Genomic DNA, 26446 nt, shown 5'->3' with positions numbered 1-26446 from the left:
AGTCCTCTGCCATGCTCCAGAAGTCTTCTGGCACTACCACAGGGCACCATTCGGCCACAGGAGCTAATGCGCAGAAACGACCTCACTGAAATTGAGAAAGGGCATCCGCTATTTCATTAGCAATACCAGGAACATAACACGCTACCAAAAAGACATTTAAACCCCAAAAGACATTTAAATGCAAGCAGTGCAACACAATCAATTGCATAAGCTCAACAAAAAGCGGACACCTTGAAGACTCCTGCTTCATTGTCAGAAAACAATACCACTCTCCTATTCAACAACCGATGCCCCCAAATTCCTAACACCACCCATATAGGAAATAACTCCAACAGGGCCACATTCTTAAACCAGCCTTGTAATCGTCACCAATCAAGCCAGGCTTCAGGACACCACGCCCCTCCAAAATAGGCCCCAAACGCCATCTCCCACAAAGCATCTCTAAAGAGCTGTAAATCCACATTCAAAACTGGTGGTGGCTGCTGCCACACACAAACACCATTGAAAGAATCCAAAAAGGATATCTATATCCCCAAATCTTCACGGACCACTTTCGACACCCAACTGACATTCTAGCCAGTCTTCTAGAAAAAACCATTGGGATCACCTGAGTTGCAAAATTAAAATGTCCAAATAAAGACTATTTCCAATAAACTTAGCTTTTTCTTCCCTGAAGCAGTAACAACAAGAGGTGCCCGATTCAGGAAAAAAAAAATTTCAATTCGATTCAGCCTATTGTATCGATTTTTCGATTTGATTTTCCTGCCCAATTGGGTGTTTTTTTCAAACATCCTGGTGGGTTTATTTTATAGCCACTTCACTTTGCCCTCTCCTACCCACACTGGTGCTGTGGTGTAAACAAACAAAAAGGGCTTTTCCTCTCTCTGTTAAATCCTAGCTCATGTTCGGGGTCTAACAACAGCTCTGGCAGGATACACATTTCAAATACCTTGGTTGTTTGGTGATTTCATGAGTCTCTGGTTGTACTTACTTACTTCCCAACAGTTATCTCTTTCTATTCCCTCCCTCCCTCCTTCCTTTCTATGTCCCAAGTTAGTGCCTCCTTCCTCCCTCCTTCCTTCCTATGTAAGTTAGTGCCCCTTTCCCTCCCTCCTTCCTTCCTATGTTAGTGCCCCCTTTCTCCCTCCCTTCTATGTAAGTTAGATCCCCCTTTCTCCCTCCCTCTTTCCTTCCTTCCTATGTAAGTTAGTGTCCCCTTCCTCCCTCCCTGTCGCGCCGAAGCCTGCGTTCCTCCCTCCCTCCCTTCCGCACCAAAGCCTGCCTACCCACCGTCGATTCCTCCTTCTCTCCCCGGTCCACCTCTCGCCGCAACTTCAGGAAGGGAAGGGCCAGCGTGCATTGATTGCACGCTGCCGGCCCACAAGTCTTCCCTCGACGTCAGAACTGACATCAGGGGAGGGCTTGTGGGCTGGTGGCGTGCAATCGCTGCACGCTGGCCCTTCCCTTCCTGGAGTTGCGGTGGTGAGTGGGCGGGGATCAGCAGTGGCAGCGGGCGATGAGCAGTGGTAGGGGTGGGCAGCGGTCAGCCCGCATACCCCCAATGAGCGGTGAGAAACCCAGGGTTAGCGGACGTAAATGCTCAACAAACATTTTGTCCTGGGAGGAGGGTTGGTCGCTGAATCAGCGAGGCCAATTTAAAAAGAGAAACAAATCGATTTGAATCGATTCACCCAAAGTGAATTGGTGAATCGATTCAAATCGGAAATCGGACAGCACTAGTAACCACCGCCTCTTTCACAGCCTAAACTTTTCTGAAGGCAAAAGGGGTCCCATATTCAGAGTCCAACTCAAATACAACAAACACCAACTTAGTAGTAGGACCTTCCATCTTGTCTTTAGCCACTGGTATCCCTAAAGCCTCAGCAGCACTTTGGAATGCACCCATCAAACAAGCACTTTCAAAAGTTCTCTCCGATCCTACAAAAAGAATATCATCTAAGTAATGTTCTACCATTTTCAATCCACTAACCTGACAAACCACCCAATGAACAAAAGTTGCAAAAGCTTCAAAATATGAGCTCGAAAGTTCACATCCTATTGGTAAGAATTTATCAAAATAGAACACGCCTTCAAATGAAAAACCCAATATATGAAAAGAACTTGGGTGTACAAGTAATAATCAGAAGGCAGCTTCTGCATCAGTCTTTCCCATCAATTTGCCCCTCCCCAATTGTCTCAACAAAGATACTGCATCATCAAAAGAAGCATATTGCACTGTACAAAAGGAATGATCAATAAACACATTCACACTCTGACCCTGAGGGTGTGATAAATTAAGAATCAAACGGAAGCTCCCTTTTTCTTTTTTAGAACTACTCTTAACGGTGAAAGCACAAAATCCTCTAAAGCAGGAGCCCAAAAGGGGCCACAATGTGCCCTAATCGAAGTTCCTTCTGTACTTTTCCACGAACCCATCCAAGTGGGTATGCACTATCAGTGTATTCTTTGCTTTATACAACAAAGGAGGACCTTCAGAAAAACCAACCCGTAGCAATTACGCATCACCTCTATTAGGATATACTGACAACCATTAAGAGCATTCAAATGAATGGATGAAGGAGCCTTACATAACAAACCCCTCGACAGACAATCTACCCTCTTCCACCTGAACCCCGCCCAACTGATCCAAAACTGGAATACCTAAAAGCTGGGTTGGGACCTGTACATTGATTATAATAGTGTTTAAATCTACAGGCAGGCCTATTACACCTCCCTGCACTGAACTGGAAACAGAAATTGGCACTTACCCCCCTCCCCACCATTCCCTCGACCTCCAAAAACTCCTGCAGAAACAATTCCCGGCCCCCCAAGTCCTCCCCTAGAAATGAAGTGGCCCCCTCTCAAAATGGCCATACTTTCGATGGAGTCATTTCTGCTAACAATAAATCAACATCTCTTACTCCCTACAATTCAGTTTTTTCCTGAGCTATCATCTTCCAAAAACGCCCATCATAGTTCAACCATATCCAACCCCCATAAGTTTTATAAGCCCTCAAAATTAAATCTGAATACTTCAACAAACTGGATACAAAGAAGGTTTCGCAGACCCCAACACACTTGAGAACACATGAAACCCTAATAACCAATTAAAAATCATTTCAGGAACCCTATCCTGCTTCTTTTTACTCTCTTCCTTCCCCTCATCTTTCTTCTTATCACCACCCTCCTTCTCCCACACTATCAAAGCAAATAAATCCACATATCTGCTGATTCCTCTTAGCTGTAATAAAACCATCCAATGGTGCAATCTCACACAAGCTATGTCCCTTCATCGTTACACTAGCTGCCTGTCCTGGCAACACATTTACACCCTCAGGGGCTATATCCTTAGAATTAACATCCACTTCCATATCCGAAGAAGAGAAAGATGAATTAGAAAAATCTCAAGAATCCAAAGTCCCATAACACCATCAACCAGTCCTCTACGTTGCCTCCTTTCAAAATTCATACGCTTAACATGCCTCAGATTCTTCAAAAACTTCCTAGTCCTCAAAATTTTCCTCAATCCCCTCTGTTGCCTTCCCCCCCTTTTTCACATCCTGCCCAGATCCCACTAATTGCTCACCCACATCACTACCCACCAAACTTTGCAACACATCCGACAACTCACCACCACGATCCACTCTGCCCACACGCTGAAGGCCAGAAGTGGAAGGAACCTCGCCATCATACTCAGTTGCTGCAGCCGGTCTCGACTTCACAGCTTTCTTCAGCATGTTTCTTCTTCGTACTCGTCTGCAGGCTGCTTTCGTTTCTTGGCCAACTGCACTCCCATATCCTGACACAAAGATCTAGCCACACCAGAGCTGGATACAGCTGGATTTTTTTCTTTACGTTTATAACCTGTGGTACCTTTTTTAGGAGTCATGTCACAATATTGATATAATTCTTAACTTTAACGTTAATTTTTCTTTGTCTTGTTTTTCATGCTTTCTCTCTTTTATTTATTTAGTTTTTAATTTTTGCTTGCCACACCCTACCCCACAACTCACCCTATATTTCCCAACAGCCCACTCAAAATGTTAAGAAAGCTACGCACTACCAGCCATCTCAGCAAAACATCCCAACCTCTCATTCACACCAAACCTCCCCCCAATACCCCCAGTTCCACCCACCGTCCCTACCTTACAACACTCTCTACTGACTTGCTAATACCAATTTAGTTCCCAATAATAATAATCCTCTCACAACTTACCCCCACCTTCCACAAATTATACTCCCGAATTACCTCCCCACAGTACTCAAATGAAAACTACTCCTTTACTTCAACACCTCCCCCCCCCCCCCCAACCCTGGCCAGGTCCTTTCTTCACCCACTGGAATAGGAACGCCATGCCACAGAGCACCAAGGCACTTTATACACAGCCCCACATGCAAGCCACCACAGATAAACTGCTACACCAGACCAGCATCAGACCAGCTCTCAAGCTAATTGCGCTGAGCCACGTCAACTCTCACCCCTCCAATTCACGCAAACTCCCGCCTCAGTTCTCCTCACACTCGCAGTTTTGCCTTACAATAAGCCAAGCAACAGCTCCAAAACCAAAACAGCCCATAAACAGCCACCCCAGTCAACACCATTTCACAACAGCCCAGCCTCTACAGCAGGTAAGCGCCACTGTCAGGAAAATTTTGTTTTGTTTCTTTTAAAAATCACCTTGAAATCTCCTCAAATGAAAATTTTCCTAATCCCCGACCTACCCTAGCCGTCCCTTTCATTACAAAATCTTCTCAAACGTCCAAAAACTCCCACTCAATCCCTATCCAGCTTCCTTCCACACAATGCTCTCCTTACTTCCACCAGTCACCAATGTTTGAATTTGTAGAGATAGGCAGAGGGGGGGGGGGGGGGGGGGGGGAGGAAGGGGGGTTAAAGAAAGATTGGGAGTGAAAAAACAGGGAGTATGGTGAGGTAGGGTCTGATAGGAGAAGTGTGCAGAAGGAAGTGCAACCAGAGACTCATGAAATCACCAGACAACAAAGTTAGGAAAAATTATTTTATTTTCAATTTAGTGATCAAAATGTGTCAGTTTTGAGAATTTATATCTATTGTCTATATTTTGCACTATTTTTAACAGGGTCCGGGGGAGAGTCCTGTCCCGTTTTGAGGTCACGTTAGGTTAGCTCCAAAGAGATCCTCTTCTTACTCCTAATCAAATAACCACATTGTGCCTCCTCCCCCCCTCACACTGTAATTCAAATACATTTAAAAACTCCCACAAATGGGACATGTCATTCTGTCAATAGAGGAAGAAGGAGCAGGTAAGAAGTGTTACTTCCCTACTAGAGGGGGTGTGAAGATCAGATAGGTCTCTCTGCAGGCAGCGGTGTCTCTATTTGCCCTCACACTCTTCTTTCGGTTCATAGACAACCCCGCAAAAGACAAAGGCGCGCGCCAACTGAGCGCAAGACGGAGGCGCGCGCCGAAGAAAATTACAGTTTTTAGGGGCTCCGACGGGGGTTTTTGTTGGGGAGCCCCCCCAGTTTACTGAATAGAGATTGCGCCGGCGTTGTGGGGGGTTTGGGGGGTTGTAACCCTCCACATTTTACTGTAAACTTAACTTTTTCCCTAAAAACAGGGAAAAAGTGGAGTTTTCAGTAAAATGTGGGGGGTTACAACCCCCCACAACGCAGCGCGTTGCCATCGGAGCCGTAAAAACTGTAATTTTCTGCGGCGCGCGCCTCCGCACTGCGCTCAATTGTCTGCGCGCGCCTTTGTCCCGGCGCTGCGCTCAATTGTCTGCGCGCGCCTTTGTCCCGGCGCGCTTTTGACCCGACACCCTTCTTTCTACCACAGCTGAACTATCAGAGTAACAATCTGCCTTGGGAGCAATTAAATTAGCACAGCTGAGAGGAACCTATTTGGGCCCTAGGTAAATGCCTAGTTTGCTTTAATCCTGTCCTGTATGTGTTACAAGCCAGAGCAGACATACAGTAATTTCCTCAGTCAGTAAAGGTTTATGGTCTAATTAAAACTCAATATACTAAGTTTAATATCTGCACTCTCTGCAGTTCTCCCATCTTTTCCGCATATAGTCAAGTACAAGGGTAAGCTTTTCTCTCTCATCCTATGGATACCTTTGTACATAGTACCAGAGATCACAGGCTGCATTGGAGATTCTGCCAGCTGTGTCAACACTGGAATCAGTAGACTCAATTTCATTCATGATGTAGTATCTCTGCCCCTGCCAAATGAAAAGCCCTCACCAGGAAAGAATATAGGATGAGGAGAAAGTTCTCCTGAAGCCAATGCAGTATGAGGAGAAGGAGCTAGACTTGGTGGCAGCTATTTTTATCCCTCTTTGTCGTGACTTTTAACACCTGTTAGAGTTGGCTTCACAAAGGAGAGAAACTTGCCTGATCCTGTTTCGAGCGAAGCAGTTGTTGGCGGCCACACTGTTGAATCTACCAAGACAACCGAGAGTCAGAATGTTACCTAACTGGGTGGTTTCTTCATTTTTTTCCCCTTTGGCTCATCCTACTCTTTTTTTCTCTTGAAACAATTTGGGAGACTGTTCGAGCTTTAGGTTCTGCAGTAATTCCTCAGATTCCTGAATTGAATACAAAGGGATGGGGGATCATAATGTCAAAATTACTACACTAGAACGTAGAACATCTCAAGCACAGCAACGAGTTGTGGCTCAAGATGAGAAGATTCACAGTACAGTGGTGCCTCGCATAAAGAACGCCTCGCACAGCGAACGCTGCACACAACGAACTTCATGGCATGATTCATACAACGAACTTCGTTTCACACAACGAAGTCGCCCGAGCTTCCACGATCGCTGCCGATGTATTGCATCCTTCCGCGCAGGCACTGCAGGCAGTCGTTAGTCACTGCGCTTAACTTAAGCACGTATCGCGGCAATCGTTCTTCATTACGAATTAAATCACGCACGTATCACGGCAGTCATCCTTTTAAGATAAACTCAATATTTTTTATATATCATGGCTTCTAAAAAAAGCAGGAAGGTGATTTCTGTTGAAATGAAACGGGAAATAATTAGAAGGAGTGAATGTGGGGTAAAACAGTGTGACCTCGTCAAAGAGTTTGGCCTCAGCAAGACCACCATTTTCACCATTTTGACAAATTTATCTTTTTTTATGTCATCTTAGCATATTTTATGCTGCAGAACGAATAATTTTTTTTAACATGTATTGTTATGGGAAAACGCGTTTCACATAACGAACTTTTCGCATAACAAACTTGCTCCTGGAACGAATTAAGTTCGTTGTGTGAGGCACCACTGTACTTGGATTTGAACAAGAATATTGTGAAGGGGATTACGGTGCTTTGTTACAAATCTGAACATCTAAAGATTCATGTTAGGAGTTATTCATTTTTGTCATTCATCTATGATTGTGACACCTGAGTTCCAGCCTACACAAGACCAGTCTGTTATGAACACTCTGGATGTAGATGCAAATGATATTGCAGAGGTAATTTATCTGCCAATTTGATTGTGACATTGACTTTGGCTACAGATCATGATTGGTTATTATGGATATATGTATTCCTGAATTATATTAGACTAGTCTTTAAGCCCGTTACATTAACGGGCGCTAGAATAGATGTGTGTGTCTGTCTTTCTTTCTCTCTCTCTCTCTCTCCTTGGCCACTGTCTGTCTGTCTCTCTCTTTCCTCGGCTGTCCACCCCCCGTTGCCTGCTCCCCCTGTCCAGCAGCACCCCTTACCTACTCCCCCTGTCCAGCATCCGGCTTCCTGGTCCGTTCGCGTCTGCCCTCCTCTTCAAAGCAGCCTGCTAAGGTTTGCAGTCGGCTGCAGCGAACCTCGCAGGCTGCTCTGCACGTCGATAGCATGTTCCCTCTGACGCGATCCCATGCATCAGAGGGAAAGTGCTATGGAGGTGCAGAGCGGCCTGTGAGGTTCGCTACAGCCAGCTGCGAACCTCAGCATGCTGCTTTGAAGAGGAGCAGCGGCGGTGTCAGCGGTTGGTGAGGGCGGGAGGGGGGAGTCGCCAGCGTGTTCCCTGCCTCCGTGTTCGAAAATGGAATTCGGCATGGAGGGACATAGCATGCTGTCAGGAAACACACCGTCCTAAGTGCACACGCGTGCTTAGAATTTTGTTATAGAGGATGGAATTCCCTATGGTTTGCTATATGTTAGCTTCTATGCAACAGAAGCTGGAATTCCTCTCATAAAAATTAATTTGGCCATTCTTTTTTGTTTTCTTTTTTGGGGGAGAAAGGGCTTATTTCTCTGGAACCCCCAAATCAAACACGATGTTCTTTTATCTTCCCGCATGCCAAATACCATTCTGTTAAATTTTCAGCTGTTTGCTCCCAGATGGATATTACATAGTAACATAGTAGTTGACGGCAGATAAAGACCCGAATGGTCCATCCAGTCTGCCCAACCTGATTCAATTTAAATTTTTTTATTTTATTTTATTTAATTTTTCTTCTTAGCTATTTCTGGGCAAGAATCCAAAGCTTTACCCGGTACTGTGCTTGGGTTCCAACTGCCGAAATCTCTGTTAAGACTTACTCCAGCCCATCTACACCCTCCCAGCCATTGAAGCCCTCCCCAGCCCATCCTCCACCAAACGGCCATACACAGACCGTGCAAGTCACTCCTTTTGTGTAATTCTTTCCAGCTTTCTTTGGATTGGAAAGAATAAAAATGGGAGAATGCCAGGTTCGCTTGGGGTCAGTAACTAATGAAAAAGCCCACTGGTAAAAGACCTCAGTTCATTAGAAGAGTATAAACACAGGGAGAGTGAAATTATGAAACTTAAATCGAATCATTGGATGAGACATTACCTCTTTGCAATTTCATGTAGTAGGTTTTGACAAGATATCTATATCCATGACTTTATGTTCATGCTTTAATAAAAATAGTTAAAGATAAATCAAGTACACACACAAGTGATCACAAAATCTCCAGTTGTACTTTATTAGGTAAAGATATGTCTGTGGAAAGTAAACTGACATATCCTTTTGTACAATTTGACAAAAAAAAACCAATAACAGCAATCATGACACACTCACCTAAAAAAATCAGTTTAAGACTACTCCACTCCCACCCCTTAGGGAAGGGGTTCTCAAATCCTGTCCTGGAGGTTCACAACCCGGCCTGATTTTTAGGATTTCATCAATGAATATGCATGAGATCTCTTTGCATTCACTGCTTTCGTTGCACGCAAAGAGATTCATTGTGAAAATCCTGAAAACCAGGCTGGGCTGTGGACCTCGAGGGCTGGATTTAAGGACTCCCTACGATTAGGAACAGAGAGAAAAAAAAGATGTTAGGAAACACAGCCACACTAGCCCTTAGTAGAGAATGACATGGGGACATATTTTCCCCATTCTCACAGGACCTCATTTTTCAATCCTGTCCCGGAGAATTCTTTTCCTGTCCCTGCCTTATTCCTGCAAGCTCTGTCCTCATCTGCACAAGCCTCAACCACTTTAAAATCATAAGTAGCAACATTCTAGAGCTCAGATTGTGATGTCATAATGCCTCATTCCACCAATGCCTAAGCTCCGTCCTCATCTGCACAAGCCTCAACCACTTTAAAATCATAAGTAGCCACATTCTAGAGCTCAGATTGTGATGTCATAATGCCTCATTCCACCAATGACTAAGCTCTGTCATCTGCGCAAGCCTCAAACCCTTTAAAATCATAAGTAGCAACGTTCTAGAGTTCAGATTGTGATGTCATAATGCCTCATTCCACCAATGCCTAGGCTCTGTCCTTATCTGCACAAGCCTCAAACACTTTAAAATCATAAGTGTTTGAGGCTTGTGCAGTTAAGGCAGATCTTACAGGAATGGGGCGGGGACAGTGACAAAGCTTGCGGGGATGGGGAAAAATTTGTCCCCTTGTCATTCTCTAGCCCTTAGCACCGAGCAGCCACAGGCACGCCTCCCAAAGCCTGGTCATCTGAGAGATTACAAGACTCTTACTTCCTAGCAATGATGAGAAAGTGGAGGATTTAGGTACCTGGAGGAGGCTCATTAAAGAAATGGAACAATTTCTTTAAGGCTTTATTTGGTATAAGATTTAAAATAAAATAAGGAATGGAGGGAAAATTAATAAAGCAGAGTTTAGCAACTCCTGACTCATTAATAAACCTCACCTGAAAAAAAAAATTAAATATAAATATGGAAACACAACACAACTGGATAAATTTAAAGCATATTCGTGAACAGGACTTCTCTGTCATCCCTATTTGCACCAAACAATGGTTCCCATTTGGCTGCAGCAAAAACACCCTTTTGTTTTAGGATCTATCACACCTGGCCATGGTGGACTCGTGATCCCTTTTTTTGGGATCCATTGTATTTGGTCAGAATGGATGCCGATTCCCTTTTACGATTTGTCATGTCTGGCCAGGAGGAATGCCGATTCCCTTTTACGATTTGTCATTTCTGGCCAAAATGGATGCTGATTCCCTTTTACGATTTGTCATGTCTGGCCAACATGGATGCCGATTCCCTTCTACGATTTGTCATGTCTGGCCAACATGGATGCCGATTCCCTTTTACGATTTGTCATTTCTGGCCAAAATGGATGCTGATTCCCTTTTACGATTTGTCATGTCTGGCCAGGAGGAATGCCGATTCCCTTTTATGATTTGTCATGTCTGGCCAAAATGGATGCTGATTCCCTTTTACGATTTGTCATGTCTGGCCAGGAGGAATGCCGATTCCCTTTTATGATTTGTCATGTCTGGCCAACATGGATGCCGATTCCCTTTTACGATTTGTCATTTCTGGCCAAAATGGATGCTGATTCCCTTTTACGATTTGTCATGTCTGGCCAGGAGGAATGCCGATTCCCTTTTACGATTTGTCATGTCTGGCCAGGAGGAATGCCGATTCCCTTTTATGATTTGTCATGTCTGGCCAAAATGGATGCTGATTCCCTTTTACGATTTGTCATGTCTGGCCAGGAGGAATGCCGATTCCCTTTTATGATTTGTCATGTCTGGCCAACATGGATGCCGATTCCCTTTTACGATTTGTCATTTCTGGCCAAAATGGATGCTGATTCCCTTTTACGATTTGTCATGTCTGGCCAGGAGGAATGCCGATTCCCTTTTATGATTTGTCATGTCTGGCCAGGAGGAATGCCGATTCCCTTTTACGATTTGTCATGTCTGGCCAGAATGAATGTCGATTCCCTTTTACGATTTGTCATGTCTGGCCAAAATGGATGCTGATTCCCTTTTACGATTTGTCATGTCTGGCCAGGAGGGATGCTGATTGTCTTGTAGGATCTACTTTGTCCTTTTTAGGCTTCACCATATCTGGATAGGATGGGTGCCAATTCCCTGTTAGAATCCATTGTGATTGGTCAGGATGAATGCCAATTACATTTTAGGATCCATCATAGAAATCTCAATAGTTATTTGGTCTCTGTTAGCATTCATTGCATCTGCCCAGGATAGACACTCAATCCCTTTTAGGATCATCACAGATCTCCACACTTGGTCCCTCTGAGCATCCAGTGGTTTCTTTTAGAATCCGCTGCAGATGGCCAAATGAATATTTGCTCCCTCCAAGAATCCCTTTTAAATTTCCCTCAATTGTTGAAATTCTTCAAATCTACAAAAATCTGTGATTTTGTGTTTCCTTTCAAAAAAAGATGTCAGAACCACCTTGCACCCTCAAGGCATCAGCAGTAAGACAACTCTCCTGTATCCTATATGATGTGTCTCAGGATTGAATATGTATATATCTCCCCTACATATATTTCAAGTTAATAGTGTATCTGTCCTTTTTTTCCACGCTTCAGGGGCTGGCTATGCATACATCTGCTCCACTCCTCCTCCAAACTCCTGGAGGAATAATTTGTATGTAGGATGATATGAATGTATAAGAGAAGACTCCAAATTGATGTATATGTATGCAATTATATGCAGAACACTGCTGCTACTAGGCATGTGAGGAGGGTGAGAGTCACAGACTGAACACATGGGGAGGACAGGCGGCACACAGGATTGGCTCTTAGATCAATGGTGACAATGGCAGATGTATAGGTTAGACTCCTGGGCAGATTAGGGAGAATTAACATTTTACCTAATATATTTTTGGGTACATGGGGATAACGAGAGTTGTACAGGATGGGGTCCTGGGCACATGGGGAAGACAAAGTTGTGCAGGATTCTGTTGGTGCCCCTCGTAAGTCAAGAACAAAGTGATTACAGGTCCCTGGCGTCTCTGCGGAATGTGGCTGCAGTCGGTTGCTATGCAAGTCCCATTTCCTCCAGCACACTACGGGGTGAGTCATCCTCCTGCAGCAAAGACGAGACAAAAGGAGATTGAGGAAAAGGAGTCAAATAGTACAGGGTCAACACCTATCTTCTGCATCATGCCCCCCTCCAATTGTAGCAACCTCACTCTCAATACAGACACACTACAATCACCCGTACTACTCCAGACACTGATATGGCTAATCTATGCATCTCACCCACACACTGATAGGCTCACCTTCTGCACCTCTTCACTTACACCCACCTCCTGCACCATCTTTATCTCCAGCAAGGGCACAGAGATGCCACCAAGATATGATCCCAGCACAGACACACACGTCCTGCATTCTCTCATTCCCAGCAAAGATGATAAAAAACAAAATAAGGCAAATCCCTTTTTATTGGACTATTTGACTAGTTTTTCCATTCCTCAGGCGAGCGTAGATGGCGCCTGAAAGCTTGTCAAGACATGCATTAAATTAGCCTAAATTCCTTTTTCTTCATTTTTGTTTCAATGCTTTGTTCATTCGGGTAGACTAACATGGCAAACACAGCCTACACCCTGTCTTCCTGCACTTTTGACTCCCAGCACAGAGACCCTCGCCTCCTATAACCCCATCCGATCTAGCAGCAGATAAACTGACTTCCTGTACCCCCTTGAATCCTGGGGAGCCACGCCTAACTCTTGCACCCCCTTCCTCCCACTCCCACGTCCTATTACAGACATCCCCCCCCTTTCCAAACAACAGAAAAGCATCATCCACTCTGAACAGCTTGCTGTCTGCACATGGCAGAGGTGAAGCCACTGGCCTTTTCGGCAGTAAAGTAACAAAACGTGTTCTCTGCCAGAGATAAACTGCATCATCTGTGTGTGTCACTAATGATGGACTGAAGGCTGTGGGATGGATGAGTCACCCCTGCAGCAGAGAGACATCACTGATTACAGCCAAGGAGAAAAGCAATTCAGCAGCCAGAGGCAACCATCCATCCGCCACAACGAAGAGACCACAAGAGACACACATATCCACCACTCGGAGACACTCAGCCACCCACCAGAGAGAGGCATTGTCAAACAGCAACCAGACTCACTTGGCATAAATCTAGAGCCTAGGAATGTGCATGGCAAACATTTTCAGCTCAATTCATGTTTAGATTCCATATTATTTGGGTCCACTGAAGTAAATGCAGCAAGTGAGGCTTTTTCCAACCATTTAAAAATCAAATCTACTGGCAGGGTTCTGCCTCACAAGCGAGAACAGGGCATCGAGAGCAGCATGAAAAAGGGCACCAACAGCGACATGAACTATGCTAACCACCATGGGAAGGGCAAGATGGAACAAATAGCAGAACCAAGAACCCAGGGCATGGGGAGAGGAGTAAAGCGGAACCAGCACTAACACGAAGATCCAAATCCTCTGGGAATGGGGTGAACAAATGCCAAGAAGGCAACGTTCCATCTAAGCTGAACCCGAGTCTGATGCTTGAATTCCTGCCAATGGGGGACGATGCATCAATATTTTGCATTTCCAACTGCAATTGAAAAAAAATGTGATACTGAAGCGCCTCTTCCTCCTCCCCCACCGGCAGAAATACAAGCAGAAGACTCCCATGCAGCGTCAAGAGAAACACTGCAAGAGGGTTAAGTCAGAGTTCCATGGGTAAATGAGACTTGGGACACAGAAGGGAGGGAGGGGACACATATGGGACATAGGAGGGAGGGAGGGAGGGAGGAAAAGAGATTCTTAGGTGGGAGAGGGAATAGAAAGGGAGAATTGTTGGGCATGAGTGTGTGAGAGGGAAAGAGAGATGGTGCACATGGAGAAAGGAAGAAAGAGAATTGTTGGGCGTAGCGAGGGAGAGGAGTGAGGTAGAGAAGAGAAAGATGAGAGGGAGAAATGTTGGATATGGTGGTGGAGATAGATTATTAATTCCGTATGACCCTCCCAGAACCTTAAGATTTGCCTGACAACATTCCCTTAACGTTCCATCCTTAAGGATAATTGGTACTCGTCGTACTCTCATCTTTTCAGTCACTGCCCCATTAATCTGGAATTCTCTCCCCCTATTCCTCAGAGCCAAACAAAGCTTGCAAAAATTTAAAAGTAACCTAACTGATCTTACTTACGTACACACCTATTTTCTCATGAATTAAATCATTTCCCTTTCCTATTGTACTTTCCTTATTTGTATTCTTTTTTTATTAAAAAAAATTGTAGTTTTCCCAATGTTTTCATGTTACTAGTATGTTTGTTTATTATCTAAAACATTTGGTTCCCCAGCTATTTTATATTATTATGTACAACCTTTGGATAAGCGTTTAATCAAAATTTAAATAAACTATGAAACTATGAGAGGGAACAATGGGACAGACTGAAAGAGATGCAACAAGGAGGAATGCTGGACAAAGTGATGGAGGGAGAGATGTGGCATGGTGCAGGAGAGGGATGATAGAAGGAGAAATGTTGGGCACGTGGTAAATGAGACTATTTGAGGGGTATATGAAAGAGTATTCATGTCCATGCACAGGTCTGTCTGAGAGAATCTGATGACAAATTGCTTTCTGTAACACTTCTATCACTTCAGACTCTCCCTTCAAATACTCAGATCCCTATCCTCCCCTCCCCCCGATAGTCCAGAGAAAAGGTATGATTTCTTCAAATTGGAAAGCTTCTGTTCATAAAGGAATTCAAGTTTATTAGGGTCTTCTTATTCCGCTTATAAAACTAAAATGTCTAAGCAGTTTACAAATCTAAATGGGGTAAGGGTGTGTAAAATCGAGACAGGACAGTGAGGGAGGTGGGTTAGAACTACAATATTTAAAAGAAAAGTCAGGGGAAGATAAGAACCTGAGGGTTCACTCCACTCCATTTCCTGGAGAAGAAAGAAAATTCAGCCACAGGCGTCTTGGAAAAGAATATAAAAATTGCCGCTGCTGGGTCAGACCAGTGGTCCATCGCGCCCAACAGTCCGCTCATGCGGCGGCCCCCAGGTCAAAGACCAGTGCCCTAACTGAGACCAGCCCTACCTGCGTTCGTTCTGGTTCAGCAAGAACTTGTCCAACCTTGTCTTGAATCCCTGGAGGGTGTTTTCGCTTATAACAGCCTCCAGAAGAGCATTCCAGTTCTCTACCACTCTCTGGGTGAAGAAGAATTTCCTTACGTTTGTATGGAATCTATCCCCTTTCAACTTTAGAGAGTGCCCTCTCATTCTCTCTACCTTGGAGAGGGTGAACAACCTGTCTTTATCTACTAAGTCTATTCTCTTCATTATCTTGAATGTTTCGATCATGTTCCCTCTCAGTCTCCTCTTTTGAGCTCCGTCTTAAATGTGGTTAAAGAAGACTGGAATCTAAGATGAGACGGGAGATTATTCCAGAGTTCTGGTGCTTGAACAGCAAAAGTAGAACAATGGATTGTTTCTGGAAGGAATTGCCTTGTTAGATATAATGTATAGTGAGCAGTCTCCAGGGCACTGTTTCAGGCTTGTGCAATTTTTCTTCAGAATGGTTTAATAAATTATGGGATCTGGGCCAGAAAAAGGATTTTCTTCACAAAGAATGTTTAACTTTGATACCTCAAGCACAATCATTACAGGCAGTTAGGGAATCAAATCTAAAGAACTCTCTGAAACTCTATGATCAATTTGAGGATTTAGAAAATTTGCAAAGAGCTAGAACATTGAGGTTTCTTAATTTGCTTGTTTACTTTCAAAAGAAATTCTATTCCAGGCATTTAATTCTGAAATACTATTTATTCCTGAATCAGATACATAGAAACATAGAAACATAGAAATAGACGGCAGATAAGGGCCCACGGCCCATCTAGTCTGCCCACCTTAATGTCCCTCCCCTACCTTTGCCCTGTGAATAGATCCCATGTGCCGATCCCATTTGGCCTTAAAATCAGGCACGCTGCTGGCCTCAATCACCTGTAGTGGAAGACTATTCCAGCGATCAACCACTCTTTCAGTGAAAAAGAATTTCCTGGTGTCACCTCGTAGTTTCCCGCCCCTGATTTTCAACGGATGCCCTCTTGTTGTCGTGGGACCCTTGAAAAAGAAGATATCTTCCTCCGCCTCGATGCGGCCCGTAAGATACTTGAACGTCTCGATCATGTCCCCCCTCTCTCTGCGCTCCTCGAGCGAGTATAGCTGTAATTTGTCAAGCCGTTTTTTCGTATGGTAGATCCTTGAGTCCCAAGACCATCCGGGTGGCCATTCTTTGCACCGACTCCAGTCTCAGCACATCCTTGCGATAATGCGGCCTCCAGAATTGCACACAGTATTCCAGGTGGGGCCTCACCATGGATCTATACAATGGCATAATGACTTCCGCCTTACGACTGACGAAACCCCTTCGTATGCAGCCCATGATTTGTCTTGCCTTGGACGAAGCCTGCTCCACTTGATTGGCAGACTTCATGTCCTCACTGACAATTACCCCCAAGTCTCGTTCTGCTACTGTTTTTGCTAGGATCTCGCCATTAAGGGTATAAGACTTGCATGGATTCTGGCTGCCCAGGTGCATAACTTTGCATTTTTTGGCATTGAAGTTGAGTTGCCATGTCCTAGACCATCGCTCCAGTAGGAGTAGGTCGTGCATCATGTTGTCGGACACTGAATCTTCGTCTGTTGTGCATTTGCCCACTACATTACTCAGTTTGGCGTCATCGGCGAATAATGTTATTTTACCTCGAAGCCCTTCTGCCAAGTCTCTTATAAAGATGTTGAATAGGATTGGGCCCAAGACTGAGCCCTGTGGTACTCCACTAATCACCTCCGTCATTTCGGAGGGGGTGCCGTTCACCACCACCCTTTGGAGCCTACCTCCAAGCCAGCTCCCAACCCATTTCGTCAATGTGTTACCTAATCCTATAGAACTCATCTTGCTCAGTAACCTGCGGTGTGGTACGCTATCGAATGCTTTGCTAAAGTCCAGGTACACGATGTCCAGGGACTCCCCAATATCCAGCTTCCCCGTTACCCAGTCAAAGAAGCTGATCAGGTTGGATTGGCAGGATCTCCCCTTAGTAAATCCATGTTGTCGGGGATCCCGTAGATTCTCCTCATCCAGGATCTTATCTAATTGGTGTTTGATTAGAGTTTCCATTAGTTTGCTCACTATCGATGTTAGACTCACTGGTCTGTAGTTTGCTGTCTCCATCTTTGAGCCTTTCTTGTGGAGTGGAATGACGTTAGCCGTCCTCCAGTCCAACGGGACGCTGCCTGTACTAAGGGAGAGGTTGAAGAGCGCGGACAGTGGCTCCGCCAAGACATCACTCAGCTCCCTAAGCACCCTGGGGTGCAGGTTGTCCAGCCCCATTGCTTTGTTAACCTTGAGCTTTGACAGCTCACCGTAGACACTAGTGTATTGAACTCCTGCTATTGGATATCTAAACTGTGATGAGTTCCAGACTATGTGGATGGTGGTCTTCATCGTTTGGAATTTTGAGGATATTATTAGAACTAGGGCTATCCTTCTAGCTTCTTTCTGCTCTGAAAGTGACAAAAATTGAAATTCTTAAGGGCTTATTTCAAGCTGAAGACTGTTTTTTTTTCTGTAGTCAAAGGGGGTTGGTATTGCCAGACATCTCATACACAACTCATATTCGTTTTGGAATTAAAAGATAGCGATCCGAATGTAGGGGCAACTTTTTTTTTAGGTTCTCTTGCAAGTGTTCTTCAATATCAGGTCACAATACTCATTTGTGGATCCCACCCCATCTAGAACAACTTTTTGCTGATAATGTTCTGAGATCAGATACTGGATATAGGGTCATAGGGTTACAAAGGTGTTTGAGATAGATTGATACAATATGTGAGAACTGTTTCTCTTTGATTTCTTATTTAACTTATTCTACTAAATCAATATGTCTTTCTGCCCTTGATAAAAAAATATAAAGCGTTTCCAACATGTACAAAACACAGTAATCAGACTACTGAAGAACCTTTGCACCCGTGATTCAGTATCCTAAGCACTAGCGTTGGCCCACTGGCTGCACATAGCCAAATGCTGCATCTTCAAAGGCTTGTGTTCAAGTCCTTACACAACATGGCGTCCAGCTACATATCAGCGAAACTCCTACCTTATGTCCCAAAGAGACTCCTCCACTCCCAGGAGGAAACATGTCTTCAAATATCCCCTGGTTGGAGCCTCCAACTAGAAAGTGCAAGGAGAAGATCATACTCTCACTTCTTACCAAAGTACTGGAATCAACTACCTCCTAATATCAAATCCCTTAATGGACTTTTGAGCTTTAGAAAAGCAATAAAAACCTACCTCTTCACCTGACTCCTCAGGACAAGCTAGCATTCAGACTGTTGCTCCCAAACTACTGCATTCTTAATAGATGTTCAACTGACTCTCTTCCTGTGCATGCTTCAGGCTTCACACATCTCCCATACATGCTTCAGGCTCCAAGTGTCTGCTAATCCTGGACAATTGAACTAGACGCATCTCACTGTACCCTATTGCTTTAGTCTTCTGTTTCTTGTTATTAATTGGTATGGGGCTCATAATCAAAACTGAAATACGTCTAAAAACCTGTCCAAGTCATAAATTGGACGATCTAAAAGACAAGTCGCCCAACTGCCGATAATCAAAACTGCTTTTTAGACATATCCAGGGACTTTTTAGGCCTCTGAATCCCATTGTGCACCCAGAGCCGAAAGGGGCATTTTTGAACGAGTGGTTAGGGCGGGATATGGGCAGGATGTGGGCCCACCTAGACTTAGTCGTCCTGCAGGGATAATTGAAGGTTTGACAAGACTGCCTAGACGGAACATATATGTTGACTTAGATGATGTAAAGACACGTATAAGTGCACAAAAATTATCCAAAGTGATCAGATAACCACTGCAGGGACAAAGTAAAGACACACACACACACACACACCATGTTCACTGACCCCATCGCACCCCCACAAAGTTCAGAATAAAAACGTACATACCTGCCTCCGAAACATCAGCACCTGGCACAGGAAAGCCTAGTAGAGCTGTACAGAGCTGGCTTGAGTAGTCTGGGGGGGTGCTAGTGAACCATAGAGAGGAGGACCCAGGCTCATAAGCCACTCTAACCACTACATCAATGGTGGAAAATATGAGCCCCCAAACCCTCCCAGCCCTACTCTACTGCCATATAGGTGCTACCTGCAGCCATAAGGGCTATTGGGGTTGTAGACAGGAGGGTATAGTGGGTTTGGGGGGACTCACCATATCCTATAAGGGAGTTGTGGTGAGGTGTTTATGTGGCACCCTTTTTGTGACGTTCACAGTAGTGCCTTGTAAGGTTCCCTACGGCTCTGTTGCCATATCTGGGCGGCCAGTCCATCATAAAGCTGGCCCCTCCCATGTCTAAAAGGTCTTGTTCCAGACGTTTCAGACTTGGACAAATTTTTGGTCGAGAATGTGGTATAAAGATAGATGTAGTGGTGGTCCGGACAATCAAACACCTGGGCGTATAGATAAGACGATTTAAAAATAAATAAATAAATTTTGGACGTATTTTTCGAGAATGGACATTTTGCCACTGCTGACTTTGGCCAACTAGCACCCTAAGTCCAAATCTAACCCTGGAAAAACATCCAGACCTACTGTTTAAGAAATGTATATCGGTCTTATGGAAGCTTTGCACCATCAAAAAATTCTTTGATGAATCGTCTTTTCGTTTACTGGTGCAATCATCCATCTTGAGTATTTTGGATTACTGTAATATTATATATCTAGGAGCCTACAAAATAATTCTCAAAAAACTGAGACTAATTCAGAATACTGCGGTTTGTCTTATCTTTGGTTTAAAAAATGGGAACACATCACCCCTTATTTTCAAAAACTCCACTGATTGCCTGTGGAGTCTAGAGTTCTCTTCAAGTTTGCCTGTTTTAGCTACAAAGCAGTTTTTGGGATGCTACCAGATTACCTTTCTTCTCAGTTTATTTTGAATTATTCCAACAAGAGTACTTGTAGAATAAATCTATTTAATCATCCCTCTCTGAAATCATGTCAATATAAGAAGTTTTTTGACAGAATTTTAACAATCCAGGCAGCTAAACTAAATACAAGGCTTGGAAAATATATACTCGAGGCTACCTCTTATGTTGACTTCAGAAAATCATTGAGGACTCGTTTGTTTGACAAGTTTTAAATCTTAAATTATGTCACCGGCGTTTATGAATTCCTACAGCTGTCTATATTCGTAATTATGCCACTGTTTTAACTTTATTAGATTTTAACTGATCTATTTCAGACCGATTGTTTTATTGTGCATCTTAAACATTGACTGTATGCATTTTCTTGTGAACCACTTCGAACTTCTGGTATAGCGGTATATAAGAAAAATTATTATTATTATTAGATATTTCTTTTGATTATACCCTCCACTTGTCTTATTTGCTGTTAAATATGTTACCATATAACCCGTTCTGGGTTCCTTGGGGAGAACAGGATATAAAACGAATTAAATAAATAAATAAAACGTTGGAAAATGTAATTACTACTTTGTTTATGTCTTATCAATATCTGCATTTCTTTTCGCTTGCACTAGAGGATTTAAATAATAAAAAAAACACGCAGATCCTTATGGCAGGATAGGCTGCGGGATATAACTTCTGTATTCAATTAAATACATCTCAAATTTTCATCGGCACTCTTTTCCAGGCTGTCACAAAGTAGCTAATATTGGCCAGCCTTAAACACAGCTTCTAGGAGAATATGATTTTAACATATGAAATCGGTAAACAAATATTGGCGGATACAACACCCCACAAGCTAGGGATATAGGAATCAAAGTATCCTGAACTACTTGGGTGCTCAAAATTTATTAACTGTGGACAGAAGTTCTTAATATTGGTATTAGATCCCTAGTATATTAGTGTGACCATATGGCTCCAGAAAAAAGGGGACGGATTGAGACATCCGGGTTTTACTTCCATTGAAAGCAATGGAAGTAAGGAGAACAGATTGAGACATCTTGGTTGCTTTCAATGGAAGTAAAACCCGGATGTCTCAATCCGTCCCCTTTTTTCTGGAGCCATATGGTCACACTAAGTATATATCAAGTTAGGATAAAAACTTGTACTGTAACTATTGGAAATGGTATCTTAACCTGTAAGCTGCAGGATGAAGCTGGGGCTCAGCCTGAAGACTCCAGCTTGCGGTACAAGATGGCATCCCCAGCCTATTACAATACCACTTGAATACAACACGATGCTCCATGGAATCCTGTTTGTGGCCAAAGAGTGTATTTCACTCCCTCAGGCCCTTTGAACAGAAACCAGCTGTAACTGCTTTAAGGATGCATTAAAAATCTGTTTTTAAGAGCTTTTGAAAGAACTTAAAATGTTTCAGAATGACATATCAGTGCCTCTTTCTCCTCTCCGCTAAAATTACTGTAACATTTTTTTCCTTGCCTGTTTTAAATTATTATTGTAAACCGCCTTGTTTTTCCTGTGTTCTAAGGATGCCAGGCAGTATAATAAATCATCAAACTAAAAACTAAACCATAATCAGCGCCCACCCTTAAGTTAGACTCTAAAGTCTTCTGAGCAGGGACCGTCTATAAAATGTCAAAATGTACAGCGCTGTGTACACCTTTCAGCGCTATAGAACCGATAAACAGCAATGGTAATAGTAGTAAACCGAGCTCGAAAGGCTGGTGTTCCTGCAAATGATGTAACATGCCTCTGTTCAAAACAAGAAATTAGGTCTTACCTGCTAAATTTCTTTCCTTTAAGCCCTCCAGACCAGTCAAGGATGGTCCATTAGCTTTCTTCTAAGTACCACAAGCCTGCCATGACCTCTAGAGGCAGCCATTTTAAGGAGGAAGATGTACTTGGTCATCGCTCCTACCCGTTTCCCCACTAGATCATAAGTGTCTTATGTGGTTAGGCAGACTGGATGGACCATTCGGGTCTTTATCTGCCGTCATCTACTATGTTACTATTTATGTTGGTTGCAGGTGAATATTGGCCATGACCCTCATGAGCTCCAATGGCTAGCAAATAAATTAGCCTCAGATATTCAATGCTGGCGCCTGGACATGGTCCAGTACTGAATCTGGGGCTAATTCTGCCTTTGGGCTGAATATCTGTCCCCTTCACCTCAACATACTACCTTCTACCTTCATTTGCCTGCTCTGTCCAGATAGGACCAGAGAACTGGTCTTTCACATTTTCCCTGGAAGCTGCAGCTGTTGTTACTCTTAAAGAAATCAACTTGGAGATCATCCTCTGCTAGTGTAGCACCAGTTAACTTCCTTCTCTGAATCTATCACCATTTTCATGCCAAGCACTCTGACTCAGACTAATCTATGCACTCTGCAGACCAAGATCTCTCTCTCATGTCTATACTGTGTTTCAAATACCAAGAGGAACGTTAGAAATAATCCAGCCCTGATCATACTTAATACTACGAGGGTCATTTCATATATAATGCACACTATTTTTTTTTTTAATTTACATAAGTACATAAAAACATAAGCAGTGCCTCCGCTGGGTCAGACCAGAGGTCCATCATGCCCAGCAGTCCGCTCACGCGGCGGCCCATCAGGTCCAGGACCTGAATAGTAATCCTCTATCTATACCCTTCTATCCCCTTTTCCTTCAGGAAATTATCTAATCCCTTCTTGAACCCCAATACCGTACTCTGTCCTATCACACCCTCTGGAAGCGCATTCCAGGCGTCTACCACCCTTTGGGTGAAGAAGAACTTCCTAGCATTAGTTCTGAATCTGTCCCCTCTTAATTTTTCCGAATGCCCTCTCATTCTTGTAGTTTTCGAAAGTTTGAAGAATCTGTCCTTCTCCACTTTCTCTATGCCCTTCATGATCTTGTAAGTCTCTATCATGTCCCCTCTAAGTCTCCGCTTTTCTAGGGAAAAGAGCCCCAGTTTTTCTAATCTTTCAGCATATGAAAGGTTATTCATACCTTTTATTAATCGTGTTGCTCTTTTCTGAACTATCTCGAGTATCGCCATATCATTCTTAAGGTACGGCGATCAATATTGGACGCAGTATTCCAGGTGCGTGTGCACCATCGCCCGATACAACGGCAGGATAACTTCTTTTGTTCTGGTTGTAATACCTTTCTTGATAATATCTAGCATCCTGTTCGCCTTCTTAGAGGCCATTGCGCACATGTTTTTTTTTTTTTTTCAATCCTTCAATATAATCCCCCTGCTTTGCAATGATCGAGTCCCAATGTTCGGGAAGCTTCATTATTCCATCCAAAACACCATTTTTGTTCAGTTGACGAATGGCTCGGGTACCAGTGGAAAAAAGCTCTTCCAGAGATGCAAAACGATGTCCACGCATATGTTGTTTCAACTTTGGAAAAAGGTCAAAGTCTTGTGGGCTCATGTCTGGACTGTAGGGAGCATAAGGTAACACCTCCCAGCCGTATTTGTGTAGTTTTTTGATGATGAGTGGAAAGCTCCATCTTCCCCATGGTCAAAAAAATTTAATGAGCTAAATCAAAAGTCAAATGATGATTTTTGCTTACATTACAGACAAAGTTCCATGTGGAAGAAGTGTCACAGCAGTGTATTATCATGAGTTTTTGCAAAAAATGCACAAAACCTGACCTCAGTTGCTCTTGGCTGGGCCACTCATTCTTCGCAACGCTCGACCGCACATAGGGAATGTCGTCATTGAAAAACTACGCAAATACAGCTGGGAGGTGTTACCTCATGCTCCCTACAGTCCAGACATGAGCCCACCAGACTTTGACCTTTTTCCAAAGTTGAAACAACCTATGCGTGGACATCATTTTGCATCTCTGGAAGAGCTTTTTTTCCACCAGTACCCGAGCTATTCGGCAACTGAACATAAACGGTGTCTTGGATGGAATAATGAAGCTTCCTGGACGTTGGGGCTCGGTCATTGCAAAGTGGGGAGACTATATAGAGGGACTGTAAAGAAATACGTGGAAAAATAAAACATGCAAATTAAAAAAAAAAAATAGCGTGTATTATTTATGAAATGACCCTTGTATATTACCAGGGTTTTCTGGTGCCTCTCTTTGAGTGAATTGCGCCTATGTAGTCACTATAGGCAGACTAACGCCATTTCTGGCACTGGCCACGCATACTTTGGCTTTCAGCGGCCTAAAGCACCTATGTAGGCGCAATTCCGATGCCGATTTTCTAGGCGACAATATGCGCCTCAAATCTCGGTTAAAAATGCCATTTGGACGGCATTTTTAATGGAGGTATGGGCGCCTAGATAATCAGCGCTGGTTAAAGAATCCAGGCCCTCCTGTATGTACTACAGAACATGAGTAGGAGAGAAACACATACATCAGTAGGGAGAAATATGTACCAAAGAGCAGACACAGTAAATTAGTCCATAGAATCAATGTCAGATCGCTCTGATGAAAGGGATGTTACAAGTGGTGTGCCTCAAGGTTCTGTTCTTGGGCCTGTTCTTTTTAACATTTTTATAAGCAATACAGTGCTCCCCCACAAATTCATGGTCTGCGGTCCCGGTCATTCACGGTATTTTCTGACTGCGAAGGGGAGGCAGGAGAAAGCAGCTGGAGAGGCAGGAGAGGGCAGCCGGAGTGCCGGCGACTGAAGGAAATCGCTCACGGTATGCTCCTCTTCCTGTACTAAAGTCAGGCCTCACCAATCAGGAGCTGCATGTCAAAGTAGCTCCTGATTGGAGAGGCCCGACTTTAGTACAGGAAGAGGCAGTCGGAGCTTACAGCGAGTGATTTCCTTCACTCGCCAGCGCTCCGGCTGCCCTCTCCTGCCTCTCTAGCTGCCATCTCCTGTCTCCCCTGCCTAAAAACTGTATTCGCGGTTTTCAATATTAGCGGCCTGCAAATATCGGGGGAGTACTGTATTGCTGAAGGGCTGGCAGGTAAGATTTGCCTCTTTGCGGATGATACTAAAATCTGCAATAGACACCCTGGATGGTGTGAATAGCATGAAGAAAGACCTAGTGAAGCTTGAAGAATTGTCTGAAATTTGACAGCTAAAATTTAATCCTAAGAAATGTAAGGTCATGCATTGGGGCTGCAAAAACCCAAAGGAACAGTACAGTTCAGGGGGTGAAGAACTTATGTGCATGATGGAAGAGCAGGACTTGAGTGTGATTGTATGTGATGAACTTAGGTGGCCAAACAGGTTGAAAAGGCGACGGCAAAAGCTAGAAAGATGCTAGGGTGCATAAGAAGAGGTATGGCTAGTAGGAAAAAGGAGGTATTGATGCTCCTGTATAAGGCTCTGGTGAGACCTCATTTAGAATATTGTGTACAATTCTGGAGACCGCATCTTCAAAAAGATATAAAAAGGATGGAATCGGTCTAGAGGAAGGCTACTAAAATGGTATGTGGTCTTCATCATAAGGCGTATGGGGACAGACTTAAAGATCTCAATATGTTTACTTTAGAGGATAGGCGGGAGAGGGGAGATATGATAGAGATGAGACGGCATAGGATGAAGTTAAGAGGTGAAAGGCTCAGGAGTAATCTAGGAAAATAATTTTTTACAGAAAGGGTGGTAGATGCATGGAACAGTCTCATGGAAGAAGTGGTGGCGACAGAGACCGTGTCTGAATTCAAAGAAGGCATGGGATAGGCACGTGGGATCTCTCAGAGAGAGAGAAAGAGATAATGGTTACTGCAGATGGGCTATTTGGCCATTATCTGCCATCATGTTTCTATGTTTCTAATGTCGATATTGCATTGACTGCAGACATACACCCAGTGTAGCAGTGTCTCCAAACTTTGTAAAGCCGCAACACACTAGGTTGGTGGCCACAGCTTGAGGGTATCCGGAAGTGCAAGGACCTTGATGCGATAATGAGGTATAATCAAGAAGGGTATTACAACCAGGACGAAAGAAGTTATCCTGCCGTTGTATCGGGCGATGGTGCGCCAGCATCTGGAATACTGCGTCCTTATGCCCGAAGGCCCTCCAGATAGGGCCCCGAGCCCCCAGTGGGGGGTTCTAGAAGAGGTGCGGAGAGGCGCCAGGGAGGAGGAGAGGCGCTGGCTGACTGCCTACAGGATGTGCCTTTCGAGAAGTAAGCAGTCAGCCAGCGCCACGCCTCTCCTCCTCCTCGGCGTCTCACGGCTCACCTGGAATCTCAGGCGGCACACTAGTGTGCCCTGGTCAGTTTGCGAAACACTACAGAATAGTAATGTTTCTCACACTGGCACACAGATACATTTGCTGTTTTATGGGCTAAGTGCCCATGGATTTGGTT

General features: G+C 43.9%; 1 protein-coding gene across 1 annotated transcript in view; it reads right to left on the bottom strand.

Annotated features, from left to right (window-relative positions):
• Positions 1-10404: 10404 nt before the first annotated feature.
• Positions 10405-26446, bottom strand: part of AP1S1 (adaptor related protein complex 1 subunit sigma 1) — a 52982-nt gene continuing 36940 nt past the window's right edge. The window contains exon 5 of the mRNA XM_033923768.1: positions 10405-12285. Coding sequence (XP_033779659.1) covers positions 12238-12285 — 48 coding nt within the window. The 3' untranslated portion in view covers positions 10405-12237. The remainder of the gene's footprint in view (positions 12286-26446) is intronic.

Source organism: Geotrypetes seraphini, chromosome 16 (genome assembly GCF_902459505.1).
Source record: "Geotrypetes seraphini chromosome 16, aGeoSer1.1, whole genome shotgun sequence".
NCBI classification, from domain to species: Eukaryota; Metazoa; Chordata; class Amphibia; order Gymnophiona; family Dermophiidae; genus Geotrypetes; species Geotrypetes seraphini.
The sequence above is the reverse complement of the archived record's forward strand: the minus strand, read 5'-3'. Positions and strand labels throughout refer to the sequence as shown.